The 13,951-nt window shown below is 45.2% G+C and overlaps 1 protein-coding gene across 12 annotated transcripts in view; it reads left to right on the top strand.

The window, feature by feature from the left end:
• Nucleotides 1–13,951, top strand: part of GABPB2 (GA binding protein transcription factor subunit beta 2) — an 80,732-nt gene that overhangs the window by 7,783 nt on the left and 58,998 nt on the right. For 3 of the 12 annotated variants that reach the window (XM_066267983.1, XM_066267980.1, XM_066267982.1), the window contains 4 exons: nucleotides 7,237–7,366; nucleotides 8,696–8,803; nucleotides 10,841–11,008; nucleotides 12,686–12,880. In XM_066267983.1, coding sequence (XP_066124080.1) covers nucleotides 7,331–7,366; nucleotides 8,696–8,803; nucleotides 10,841–11,008; nucleotides 12,686–12,880 — 507 coding nt within the window. In that variant the 5' untranslated portion in view covers nucleotides 7,237–7,330. Of the gene's footprint in view, nucleotides 1–7,236; nucleotides 7,367–8,663; nucleotides 8,804–10,840; nucleotides 11,009–12,685; nucleotides 12,881–13,951 lie in introns of all 12 variants that reach the window. The other 9 variants (XM_066267990.1, XM_066267979.1, XM_066267987.1 and 6 more) reach the window with 6 other exon arrangements.

The following is a 13,951-nucleotide window of genomic DNA, read 5'->3' as shown; positions in this document are numbered from 1 at the left end:
TCCCCGTTTCCAGCTTCAGAAAAAAAAAATAATAATAAATAAATAAAAAATTGGCCTGACCTGTGGTGGCACAGTGGATAAAGCGTCGACCTGGAAATGCTGAGGTCGCCGGTTCGAAACCCTGGGCTTGCCTGGTCAAGTCACATATGGGAGTTGATGCTTCCTGCTCCTCCCCCCTTCTCTCTCTCTCTCTCTCTCCCTCTCTCTCTCTCTCTCTCTCCTCTCTCTCTCTCCTTTCTAAAATGAATAAAAAAACAAAAAACAAAAAACAAAAAACAAAAAAAAATTAAGCCCTGGCCAGATTGCTCAGTTGGCTGAAGCTTTGTCCTGGAGCTTGAAGGTTACCAGTTTGATTTCCTAGTCAGGGCCCATACAGGAGCAGCTCAATGTTTCCTGTCTCTCTCGCTCTCTCTGCCTATCTCCAAAAAAAAAAAAAAAGAACTAATAAATACATAGAAATTCTTGCTCTCTTAAGTAAAATCAATAAGTAAAAATTAAATATTTAAAAAAATCAATAATTGAATTTTTTTTTTAGAGAAAGGTAGGAAAGGAGAGAGATGAGAATCATCAACTTGTAGTTGCATCACTTTAGTTGTTCATTGAATGCTTCTCAAATGTGCCTTGATGAGGAAGGGGGACCCTCAAGCCAAGTAAATGTCCCTTTGCTTAAGCCAGCGAGCTTGGGCTCTAGCCAGCAACTATGGGATTAGTTAGATCAGGGGTCCCCAAACTTTTTACACAGGGGGCCAGTTCACTGTCCCTCGACCATTGGAGGGCAGACTATTAAAAAAACTATGAACAGCCTGACCAGGCAGTGGAGCAGTGGATAGAGCGTTGGACTGGGATGCAGAGGACCCAGGTTCGAGACCCCGAGGTCACTAGCTTGAGCGTGGGCTCATCTGGTTTGAGCAAAAAAAAAAGCCCACCAGCTTGAACCCAAGGTCACTGGCTCCAGCAAGGGGTTACTCAGTCTGCTGAAGGCCCACAGTCAAGGCACATATGAGAAAGCAACCAATGAACAACTAAGGAGTTGCAACGTGCAATGAAAAACTAATGATTGATGCTTCTTATCTCTCTCCGTTCCTGTCTGTCTGTCCCTGTCTATCCTTCTCTCTGACTCACTCTCTGTCTCTGTAAAAAAACAAAACAAAAAACAAAAACAAAACTATGAACAAATCCATATGCACACTGCACATATCTTATTTTAAAGTAAAAAAACAAAACGGGAACAAATACAATATTTAAAATAAAGAACAAGTAAGTTTAAATCAACAAACTGACCAATATTTCAATGGGAACTATGGGCTTGCTTTTGGCTAATGAGATGGTCAATGTCCGGTTCCATATTTGTCGCTGCTAGCCGTAACAAGTGATATGATGCGTTTCCAGAGCCCTGATGTGTGCATCCCGCGTCACCGGAAGTAGTACTGTACGTGAGCAACACTGCGCTTTGTGGCCCCGCCACATACAGTACTCCACTGACTACCAATGAAAGACGTGCCCCTTCCGGAAGTGCGGTGGAGGCCGGATAAATGGCCTCAGGGGGCTGCAGTTTGGGGACCCCTGATGTAGATAATTTCACACTCAAGCTGGATGAGTCCATGTTCAAACCTATGACTTCAGGGTGTTTTATTTTATTTTATTTTTTTTTAACAGAGACAGAGAGTAAGTCAGAGAGAGGGATAGACAGGGACAGACAGACAGGAATGGAGAGAGATGAGAAGCATCAATCATTAGTTTTCATTGCACGTTGCAACACCTTAGTTGTTCATTGATTGCTTTCTCATATGTGCCTTGACCGCGGGCCTTCAGCAGACTGAGTAACCCCTTACTGGAGCCAGCGACCTTGGGTTCAAGCTGGTGGGCTTTTCCTCAAACCAGATGAGCCCGCACTCAAGCTGGCGACCTCTGAGTCTCGAACCCGGGTCCTCTGCATCCCAGTCTGACGCTCTATCCACTGGTCAGGCAGGGTGTTTTATTTTTAACTTTTTAAATTCATTTTAGAAAGGGGGGAAGAGAGAGAGAGAGAGAAGGTAGGAGGAGCAGGAAACATCAACTGCCATATGTGCCTCAATCAGGCAAGCCAGAGGTTTCGAGCCAGCAACTTCAGCATTGCAGGTTGACGCTTTAACCACTGTGCCACCCCAGATCAGGTGACCTCAGGGTTTTGGACCTCAGACCTCAGCGTCTCAGGTTGATGCTTTCTATTCACTGTGCTATCACTAGTCAGGCTAAAAAGTTTTATAATAAACTTATTGAAGACTCCAGTGTGTTATATCTTTTGATATTTACTGTTCTAGAAATTAATTTTTAAATGTTAGTTAATTAAAATACAGTTATAGCCTGACCAGGTGGCGGCGCAGTAGATAGAGTGTTAGACTGGAATGTGGAGGACCCAGGTTCAAAACCCCAAGGTTGCTGGCTTGAGTGCAGGCTCATCCGGCTTGAGCGAGGGTTTGCTGGCTTGAACTTGGGATCTTAGACATGACCCCATGGTCACTGGTTTGAGCCCAAAGGTCGCTGGCTTGAGCTTAAGGTTGCTGACTTAAGCAAAGGGTTACTCACTCTGCTGTAGCCCCCCAGTCATGGCACATATGAGAAAGCAATCACTGAACAACTAGAGCTGCAACGAAGAATTGATGCTTCTCATCTCTTTCCCTTCCTGTCTGTCTGTCCCTATCTGTCTCACTCTCTCTGTCAATAAATAAATAAATTAAATAAATAAAATACAGTAATAAGCTTGACCTGTGGTGGCATGGTGGATAAAGCGTCGACCTGGTACGCTGAGGTTGCCACTTCAAAATCCCAGGCTTGCCTGGTCAAGGCACATATGGGAGTTGATGCTTCCTGCTCCTTTCCTACTTTCTCTCTCTCTCTACCCCGTCTCACTCCCCTCTCTCTCTAAAAATGAATAAATAAAATATAAAATAAAATAATAAGCCCATTACATGTTAATGTAAATAATACATTGTTATGAAATATCTTCCAAGTTAAAAGATAGAAGAATGGCATTATTTTATATTTTTGCAAATGTCTTTAACTTCTGGCTTAAGAGAAGACAGCTGCATTTTTATATTTCTGCTCAGCTTATTGCAATATTGAACTTGGAGAAAGGGAGGAGTACTTTAATAATTTTTTCAGATCATTTTGGGCATTCTCTGCTGCCACACAAGAAAGTCAGCAAGTGGTAATTGCTTCTTTTTTTCCCTCAGCTCTAGCCAAATAGCTCAGTTGGTTAGAGCATTGTTCTGATGTGCCCTGAATGGGCACATACAGAAACAGATTGGTATATCTCTCTCTCTTAAATCATAAATAAATTTAAAAAAGGAAAAAAACAGGCCCTGGCTGGTTGGCTCGGAATAGAGTATCAGCACAGCATGTAGACTTTTGGGTTCTATCCTAAGTCAGGGCACACAAAAGAAGCGACCATCTGCTTCTCTCCCTCTCCCTCTCCCCTTCTCTCTTTTATTCCGTCTCACAGCCAGTGGCTCAGTTGGTTTTGAGTGTCGGCCCCAAGCGCTGAGGATAGCTCAGTGGATTTGAGCATCATCCCTAAATGGGGTTGCCAGGTGGATCCTGCTTGGGGTGCATGTGGAATTCTGTCTCACTATCTCCCCTCCTTTCACTTAATAAATTTCACTGTATCGGCCCTGGCCGGTTGGCTCAGTGGTAGAGCGTCCGCCTGGTGTGCAGGATCCTGGGTTCGATTCCCGGCCAGGGCACACAGGAGAAGCACCCATCTGCTTCTCCACCCCTCCCCCTCTCCTTCCTTTCTGTCTCTCTCTTCCCCTCCTGCAGTCAAGGCTCCATTGGAGCAAAGTTTGCCTGGGCGCTGAGGATGGCTCTGTGGCCTCTGCCTCAGGCGCTAGAATGGCTCTGGTTGCCGCAGAGCTATGCCCCAAGATGGGCAGAGCGTCGCCCCCTGGTGGGCATGCCGGGTGGATCCCGGTTGGGCGCATGTGGGAGTCTGTCTGACTGCCTCCCTATTTCCAGCTTCGGGAAAGAAAAAAAAAATTTTTTTTTCACTGTATCAATGAAGTTTTTATACTGTTACCTTAAAATTTATTGACCTGTTTTTCACTTTGAATGAATCTTATGCCTCTGCGTGATACTTATTTTTAGTGAAAGAGAGAGGGAAGGCAGAGAAGGGAGAGAGATGATGAGCATCAACTTTTATTTAAATTTTTAAGATTTCATTTATTGATATTACAGAGAGAGGAGTGGGGTAACAAATTTCAATTCATAGTTACTTCACTTTAGTTCATTGATTGCTTGTTGTATGTTTTTTGGTTTTTTTTAATTATTTTTATATAGGGACAGAGAGAGAGTCAGAGAGAGGGATAGATAGGGACAGACCGACAGGAATGGAGAGAGATGAGAAGCATCAATCATTAGTTTTTCATTTTGACATCTTAGTTGTTCATTGATTGCTTTCTCATATGTGCCTTGACTGTGAGGCTACAGCAGACCGAGTCCCCTTGCTCAAGCCAGCGACCTTGGGTCCAAGCTGGTGAGCTTTGCTCAAACTAGATGAGCCCGCGCTCAAGCTGGTGACCTTGGGGTCTTGAACCTGGGTCCTCTGCATCCCAGTCCGACACTCTATCCACTGTGCCACTGCCTGGTCAGGCTGTCATGTGTATTGATTAGGCAAGCCCAGGGTTTTGAACCATTGACCTCAGAACTCCAGATCATTGCTCTAGCCACTGCGCTGCCACCAGTCAGGCCCTGCATGATTTTTAAAAATGAAACAAAAGGTTTATTGTTAATTGTGCAAATTTCAGCCTGACCAGGCGGTAGTTCAGTGGATAGAGCATTCACCTCAGATGCTGAGGACCCAGGTTCAAAACCCTGAAGTTGCTGGCTTGAGCATGGGGGTCACCAGATTGAGTGTGGAATTATAGACATGACCCCTGGTCTGTGGCTTGAGCCCAAAGGTCGCTGGCTTGAAGCCCAAGGTCGCTGGTTGGAGCAAGGAGTCACTGGTTCAGCTTAAGCCCCTTGATCAAGGCATGTATGAGGCCCTGGCCGGTTGGCTCAGTGGTAGAGTGCTGGCCTGGCGTGCGGGAGTCCCAGGTTCAATTCCCGGCCAGGGCACACAGGAGAAGCACCCATCTGCTTCTCCACCCCTCCCCCTCTCCTTCCTCTCTGTCTCTCTCTTCCCCTCCTGCAGCCAAGGCTCCATTGGAGCAAAGTTTGCCAGGGCACTGAGGATGGCTCTGTGGCCTCTGCCTCAGGCACTAGAATGGCTCTGATTGCGGCAGAGCGACGCCCCAGATGGGCAGAGCATCGCCCCCTGGTGGGCATGCCTGGTAGATCCCGGTCGGGTGCATGTGGGAGTCTGTCTGACTGCCTCCCTGTTTCCAACTTAAGCAAAATACAAAAAATTTAAAATATATATATATATTTTAAAATATATATATAAATATATATTATATATATATAATATTTTTATATAATATATATAAATATATATATTATATATATAATATATATTTTTATATAATATATATATAAATATATATATAAATATATATTATATATATATAATATATATTTTAAAATATATATATATATAAATTTAAAATATATATATATATATAAAAGGCACGTATGAGAAAGCAATCAATAAACAGCTAAAGTGCCACAACAAGTTGCTGCTTCTCATCTTTCTCCCTTTCTGTTTCTTCCTGTCCCTCTATCTCTCTCTCCTTTCTCTGTTTCTCTCTCTCGCTTAAAAAAATTGTGCAAAGTCCAAATAGGTGCCATACTTCTGAGGAGCTCTCTTTCAATCAATAACTCATAGATCTGGTCTTCTTAAATCATGTGGCTCTTCTGTCACGTAGTCCAGTCTCAATGTGGCTTCTTCTATAGATCTTTATTTATAAGACTTTTGTTCAGCTAGTCTTTAGCTGGTTATTGAGGTTGATTGTTCTATAATTTTTTGTAATTCCATGGGCCAGGAAGGAGGTATTACTTTCACCTATTCCACAACCATCTTTTTTTCCCTACTGTTGCATGATTTTATTTACTTTTTAATTTTTTAAAAATATATTGCCTGACCGCCCTGGCCGGTTGGCTCAGTGGTAGAGCGTCGGCCTGGCGTGTAGAAGTCCCAGGTTCGATTCCCAGCCAGGGCACACAGGAGAAGCGCCCATCTGCTTCTCCACCCCTCCCCCTCTCCTTCCTCTCTGTCTCTCTCTTCCTCTCCCGCAGCCGCAGCTGAGGCTCCACTGGAGCAAAGATGGCCCGGGCGCTGGGGATGGCTCCTCAGCCTCTGCCCCAGGCGCTAGAGTGGCTCTGGTCACAACAGAGCGACGCCCCGGAGGGGTAGAGCATCGCCCCCTGGTGGACAGAGCGTCGCCCCCTTGGTGGGCGTGCCGGGTGGATCCCGGTTGGGCACATGCGGGAGTCTGTCTGACTGTCTCTCCCCGTTTCCGGCTTCAGAAAAATACAGAAAAAAAATATATATATATTGCCATATATATATTGCCTGACCTGTGGTGGCTCAGTGGATAAGGCGTCAACCTGGAATGCTGAGGTTGTCAGTTGGAAACCCCAGCTTGCCTGGTCAAGGCACATATAAGAACTGCTATGAGTTGATACTTTCTGCTCCCTTTCCCCACCTTTCTCTCTCTATCCTCTCTCTAAAGTCAATAAATAAAAATGTGTGTGTGTGTGTGTGTGTGTGTGTGTGTGTGTGACAGAGACATAGGGACAGACAGCCAGGACGAGAGAGAGATGAGTAGCATCAGTTCTTCGTTGTGGCACCTTAGTTGTTCATTGACTGCTTTCTCATATGTGCCTTGACAGGGGAGAGGGCTGCTACAGAGCGATTGACTCCTTATTCAAGCCAGCGACCTTATTCAAGCCAGCGACCTCAATGAGGTCATGTCTGTGATCCCACGCTCAAGTCAGCAACCCTACATTCAAGCTGGTTAGCCCACACTTAAGACTAATGAGACTGTGCTCCAGCTGGCAACCTCGGAGTTTCAAACCTGGGTCCTCTGCATTCCAGTTCGATGCTGTATCCACTGCGCCACCGCCTGGTCTGGCAATAAATAAAAATCTTTAACGAAATATTTTATTGAAGGTCCTGGCAATTTGGCTTGGTGGTAGAGCATTGGCCTGGTGTGTGAAAGCCCCAGGTTCAATTCCTGGTCAGGGCACACAGAAAAAGCAGCCATCTGCTTCTCATCCCCTCCCCCTCTTCTTTTTCTCTCTCTTCTTCTCCCACAGCCATGGCTCAGATGGTTCCAGCAAGTTGGCCCCATGCCCTGAGGATGGCTCCATGGCCTCTCCTCAGGTGCTAAAATACCTCGGTTGCTGAGCAATGGAGCAATGCCCCAGATGGACAGAGCATCTCTGGGTAGGGGGCCTGCTGAGTAGATCCTGGTTGGGGCATATGTGGGAGTCTGTCCCTATGTCTCCCCACTTCTCACTTAATAAATTTAAATAATTGTTGATTTAAGAAAGTAACATTGATCTGTTGTTCTACCTATTTTTAAAAAATTGTTTATTGATTTTAGTGTAAGATGAGGGAAGGAGAAAGAGACAGGAAAATCAAGCTGTTCCTGTATGTGCCCTGATCAGGGATCAAAAACGGCAACTTCTGTGCTTTGGGACTATGCTTTAACCAACTGAGCTATCCGGCCAGGGCTGTTATTCCACTTATTTATGCATTCACTGGTTGACTCTTATATGTACCTTGAATGGGGAATTAACCTGCAACCTTGGCTTATCAGGGATGATGCTCTAACCAATTTGTCCCTAATGTCAAGGCTATGGGTTTGATCCCTGGTGAGGACATACTCAGTTATTAGCTAATGAATGCACGAATAACTGGGACAACACATTGATGTTTCTCTCTCCCTTCTTCTCTCTCTTTAAAATCAATTCAAAAATTAAAGTTTAAAAATCAATAAATTTAAATTTTTTATTTAAAAAATAATTTAAAAAATTACATTCATTAGTATCACCATGAATTTTAACAAAAAGTTTGTAGTGCTCTGGCTGGATAGTTCAATTGGTTAGAGCATTATCTGGAAGCACAGAGATTGCTGGTTTGATCCCTGGCACGTACAGGAACAGATAAATGTTCCTGTCTCTCTCTCTCTCTGTCTTCTCTCTCTCAAATCAATAAAATAAATGTTAAAGAAAAGAAAAGTTTGTATCAAACTATCAGCTTGTGGTGAATGTAGATTTCCCAAAATTATAATTGTTGCTTGAAAGCTCAAATCATAATTGATAATTGGCAATAAATACTGTCAATTGTCTTCTTTGAAGTGGCAGGTCCACTGTGTTCATTTTTTGTAAAAGTGTCTGCCATATACCTGAGTCTCAATATCCTTGGTTTGTCTATTTGTCATTCTCTCCTGTAACATAATATTTCTACCCATGGTCATTACAAAGGATGAAATGCTGTTTCATTGAACCCTTAAGCTACAAAGGTGATATCTGTTGCACATATTTCCAATATATTTTTCATGAGATTGAAAGTAAGGAACTGTTGTTTAAGGCCTGAAACTTTTCTCAATTATTTGGTTGTGTTAGCTGCTGAGGAGGAAAGGAAATGCCCTACCAGATAGTCAACTTCAGAAGTATATTAAAGTGTAAGAAGTCTTCTAAAAACATTTTACAGGCAGCTTTCCTTCTTTGAGTTACAGCTTCCTGAAAACTTTTGTTCCTGTGTATAAAGATGTCTTTGGTGGACTTGGGGAAGAGGTTGCTAGAAGCAGCAAGAAAAGGACAAGATGATGAAGTGAGAACGTTGATGGCAAATGGTGCCCCGTTCACTACAGACTGGGTAAGCTCTCTCACTCATTCCCAATGTGTGCTGTTACCAGTCTTTTTATAAAGGGCTAAACAGACTTTATTGTTTTTTCTCCATTCCCTTTCTGTCTTATTCTCCTCTCAAGAGTTTTATTTTCTTGGTCTCATCTGAATATATGGTGTTTTTTTTTTCTTTTTCCGAAGTTACAAACGGGAAGGCAGTCAGACTCCTGCATGTGTCGGACCGGGATCCACCTGGCATGCCCACCAGGGGGCAATGCTCTGCCCATCTGGGGCGTTGCTCTGTTGCAGCTGGAGCCATTCTATCACCTGAGGCGGAGGTGATGAAACCATCCTCAGTGCCCAGGCCAACTTTGCTCCATTGGAGCCTTGGCTGTGGTAGGGAAAGAGAGAGAGAGAGATAGGAAGGAGAGGAGGAAGGGTGGAGAAGCAGATGGGTGCTTCTGTGTGTCCTGACTGGGAATCAAACCTGGGTCGGCCATACATCAGGCCGATGCTATATCCACTGAGCCACCAGCCAGGGCCCCTAAAAATTGTTTTGAACCTGCATCTATCCCTCCCTTTACCCTTAACTTAGAATGCTCTTGTTTGTCCATTTTTAAACCTTCTAAGCCCAGCTTAAAATGATGTCCTTTATGAAATCTTATTTGATAAATCCCCCATGACTTAAATCCATTATATTTAGCACTTATTTAATTGGTGGCATATTTATTTCCCATTAGTGAGTGTGTGTGTGTGTGTGTGTGTGTGTGTGTATATATATTTTTTTTTTGGCAGAGAGCCAGACAGGAAGGAAGAGAGATAACCATCAATTTGTAGTTACATCACCTTAGTTTTTTGTTTTTTTGTTTTGTTTTGTTATTTTTTGTGTGTGTGTTTGTGTGTTTTTCTCAAGCTGGAAACGGGGAGCCAGTTCTTCAGACAGACTCCCGCATGCGCCCGACCGGGATCCACCTGGCACACCCACTAGGGGGCGATGCTTTGCCCATCTGGGGCGTTGCTCTGTTGTGACCAGAGCCATTCTAGCACCTGAGGCAAAGGCCATGGAGCCATCCCCAGCGCCAGGGCCAACTTTGCTCCAATGGAGCCTTGGCTGCGGGAGGGGAAGAGAAAGACAGAGAGGAAGGAGAGGGGAGAGGTGGAGAAGCAAATAGGCACTTCTCCTGTGTGCCCTGGCCGGGAATCGAACCCGGGACTTCCACACACCAGGCCAACACTCTACCACTGAGCCAACCTGCCAGGGCCTGTTTTTTTTTTGTTTTTTTTAACAGAGACAGAGAGAGTCAGAGAGAGGGATAGACAGGGACAGACAGACAGGAACAGAGAGATGAGAAGCATCAATCATTAGTTTTTCGTTGCTCGTTGCAACACCTTAGTTGTTCATTGATTGCTTTCTCATATGTGCCTTTACCGCGGGTCTTCAGCAGACTGAGTAACCCCTTGCTTGAGTCAGCAACCTTGGGTTGAAGCTGGTGAGCTTTTTCAAACCAGATGAGCCCGCGCTCAAGCTGGCTACCTTGGGGTCTCAAACCTGGGTCCTCCACATCCCAGTCCGACGCTCTATCCACTACGCCACCGCCTGGTCAGGCACCGTAGTTGTTTATTGATTGCTTGTCATATGTGTCTTCATGGGGTGTGGGGGGAGGGGAGGATGATCAAACTGAGCCAATGACACTTGCCCAAGTCAGTGATCTTGGGCTCAAGACAGCAGCATCCTTGGACTTCAAGCTAGCGACCCTAGGATCATGTTGATCCTCACTCAAGTTAGATATGCCACACTCAAGCTGGTGAGCCTGTGCTCAAGCCAGCAACCTTGGGGTTTTGAACCTGGGCCCTCAGCATCCCAGGTTGATGCTCTATCCACTGCACTACTGCCCGTCAGGAATTGTTATTAATTTTTTAGTTAAGTCATTTTTTCAGCCCTGTCTGCTAAACCAGATATTCTTTCCAGGGCCAGGAACCATAAAACTCATTTCTTGTTCATTTGTATCTTTCCAGTAATGATTTATGAGTCTGCACACAGTTGATATTCAGTATTATTTTCCTATAGCTTGGAACATCACCCCTTCACCTTGCAGCCCAGTATGGTCATTATTCCACAGCAGAAGTGCTTCTTCGAGCAGGCATTAGCAGGGATGCCCGAACGAAAGTGGACAGGACCCCCTTGCACATGGCTGCAGCTGATGGACATGCGCACATCGTGGAACTGCTTGTTAGGGTAAAGCAAGAATAATGGCGGGTCTATAGTGTAAAAAAGACATCTACTTCCTTTTCTTACTTAAACAAGTGGTTGGAAACTAGGTTTGGAAAGATCAAATTGAAGGCAGTTTATAGCATTGAATTGCATCTCTTAAAAGAGTAATATGACTGCCTGGCCGGTTGGCTCAGCGGTAGAGCGTCGGCCTGGTGTGCGGGGGACCAGGGTTCGATTCCCGGCCAGGGCACATAGGAGAAGCGCCCATTTGCTTCTCCACCCCCCACCCCCTCCTTCCTCTCTGTCTCTCTCTTCCCCTCCCGCAGCCAAGGCTCCATTGGAGCAAAGATGGCCCGGGCGCTGGGGATGGCTCCTTGGCCTCTGCCCCAGGCGCTAGAGTGGCTCTGGTTGCGGCAGAGCATCGTCCCCTGGTGGGCAGAGCGTAGCCCCTGGTGGGTGTGCAGGGTGGATCCTGGTCGGGCGCATGCAGGAGTCTGTCTGACTGTCTCTCCCTGTTTCCAGCTTCAGAAAAAAAAAAAAAGAGTAATATGACTATGAGAATTTTGTTTTCTAATCTTTTGAAAGCTAAACAGACTTGATTTTTTTTTTTAAGAGACAGAGAGATGTATAGATAGGGATAGACAGGAAGGGAGAGAGATGAAAAGCATCAATTCTTTTGTTGCAGCACCTTAGTTGTTTATTGATTGCTTTCTCATATGTGTCTTGACCAGGGGGCTCCACCTGAGCCAGTCACCCCTTGCTCAAGCCAGCAACCTTGGGCTCAAGCCAGCGCCCTTGGGCTTCAAGCCAGTGACCTTTGGGCTCAAGCCAGAAACCATGGGGTCATGTCTATGATCCGTTCTCAAACCAGCAACCCCATGCTCAACCTGGTGAGCCTGTGCTCAAGCCATATGACCTCTGGGTTTTGAATCTGGATCCTCTGCATCCCAGGCCGACACTCTATCCACTGCGCCACCACCTCCTTAGGCTTGATTTTACTTCATGCCTTTTCTGCATGTGTTTTCTGCACTTATTCCTATTTTTTTAGACTCTCGGCTCTGTTAATAAAAACAACAAAAATCTTCCTTTGTCCTGGCTGGTTGGCTCAGCCGTAGAGCATCGGCCTGGCGTGTGGAAGTCCTGGGTTTGATTCCCAGCCAGGGCACACAGGAGAAGCATCCATCTGCTTCTTCACCCTTCCCCCTCTCCTTTTTCTCTATCTCTCTCTTCTCCTTCTGCAGCCAAGGCTTCATTGAAGGCCTGGGTGCTGAGGATGGCTCCATGGCCTTCGCCTCAAGTGGTAGAATGGCTCTGGTTGTAGCAGAGCAACGCACCCCAGATAGGCAGAGCATGCCCCTGGTGGGCATGTGGGTGGACCCCTGTTGGACACATGCGGAAGTCTGTCTCTCTGCCTTCCCCCTTCTCACTTTAGAAAAATACCCCCCCAAAATTGGTTCTTTTCTCCTTCCTCTTCCATCTGTTACAATTTTCCAGTGATATCCTTAGAAGACCCACTTATTGAAGGCATATGTCTAGTAGCATTCAGGATAATTTGAGAAATGTTTTTCCTTTGATATTTCTTAAAAGTGATCTAAATTTGAATATGTGTACTCTATGGAAATCCTCTGTATTGGTGATGGGATCTTGCACCTGTGCTGCTATAACCAGTGTCTATATGAAAAAATTACTTTTCTATGGCAGAATGGTGCTGATGTGAATGCCAAGGATATGCTGAAGATGACAGCTTTGCATTGGGCCACAGAATACCACCATCGAGATGTTGTAGAGCTGCTTATCAAATATGGAGCTGATGTCCATGCTTTTAGCAAGTTTGATAAATCTGCCTTTGACATAGCCCTGGAGAAAAACAATGCTGAGATTCTGGTCATCCTTCAGGTGTGGTGTTCTTTTGTTTTGTTTTTTAAAGGTTTTTTTTTTTTTTTTTACAGAGTCAGAGAGAGGGATAGACAGGGACAGACAGACAGGAACGGAGAGATGAGAAGCATCAATCATTAGTTTTTTGTTGCGACACCTTAGTTGTTCATTGATTGATTTCTCATATGTGCCTTGACTGCGGGCTTTCAGCAGACCAAGTAACCCCTTGCTTGAGCCAGCAACCTTGGGTTCAAGCTGGTGAGATTTGCTCAAACCAGATGAGCCTGCGCTCAAGCTGACGACCTTGGGATCTCGAACCTGGGTCCTCGGCATCCCAGTCCGACACTCTATCCACTGCGCCACTGCCTGGTCAGGCTAAAGATTTTATTTATTCATTTTAGAGGAGAGAGAGAGAGAGAGGGAAGGGGGAGGAGCAGGAAGCATCAACTGCCATATGTGCCTCGACTAGGCAAGCCAAGGGTTTTGAACTGGTGGCTTCAGCATTCTAGGTCGACATTTTATCCACTGCTCCACCACAGGTGAGGCTGCTTTGTTTTGTTTTTTATCCCCAGAGTATACTTCAGTTGAAGTTAAGGATTTACTGTGGGAGCTGAATCACAACTGAATATTCTCTGTCTTATCAAAGAATACTTCTAATATGCCTTAATTTTATCACTCGATAGCATTAATGTGTGTATATATATATTTTTTAAAGTTTATCTTTATTGATTTTAGAGAGAGAGGAGGGGAAAGAGAAAGAGAGAGACACAGGAATATAGATCTGTTCCTATATGTGCCCTGACCAGGGATCGAACCAGCCACCTCTGTGCTTCCAGATGATGCTTTTGACTCAGTTGGTTAGAGCGTCGTCAGGAAGCACAGAGGTGGCTGGTTTGATCCCTGGTCAGGGCACATATAGAAACATATTGAGCCTGACCTTTGGTGGCGCAGTGGATAAAGCATCGACCTGGAAATGCTGAGGTCGCTGGTTCGAAACCCTGGGCTTGCCTGGTCAAGGCACATATGGGAGTTGATGCTTCCGGCTCCTCCCCCGCTTCTCTCTCTCTCTGTCTTTCCTCTCTCTCGGTCTCT

This window comes from Saccopteryx bilineata, chromosome 3 (genome assembly GCF_036850765.1).
Source record: "Saccopteryx bilineata isolate mSacBil1 chromosome 3, mSacBil1_pri_phased_curated, whole genome shotgun sequence".
In the NCBI taxonomy this organism is placed as follows: Eukaryota; Metazoa; Chordata; class Mammalia; order Chiroptera; family Emballonuridae; genus Saccopteryx; species Saccopteryx bilineata.
This window is presented reverse-complemented; position numbering and strand designations above follow the sequence as displayed.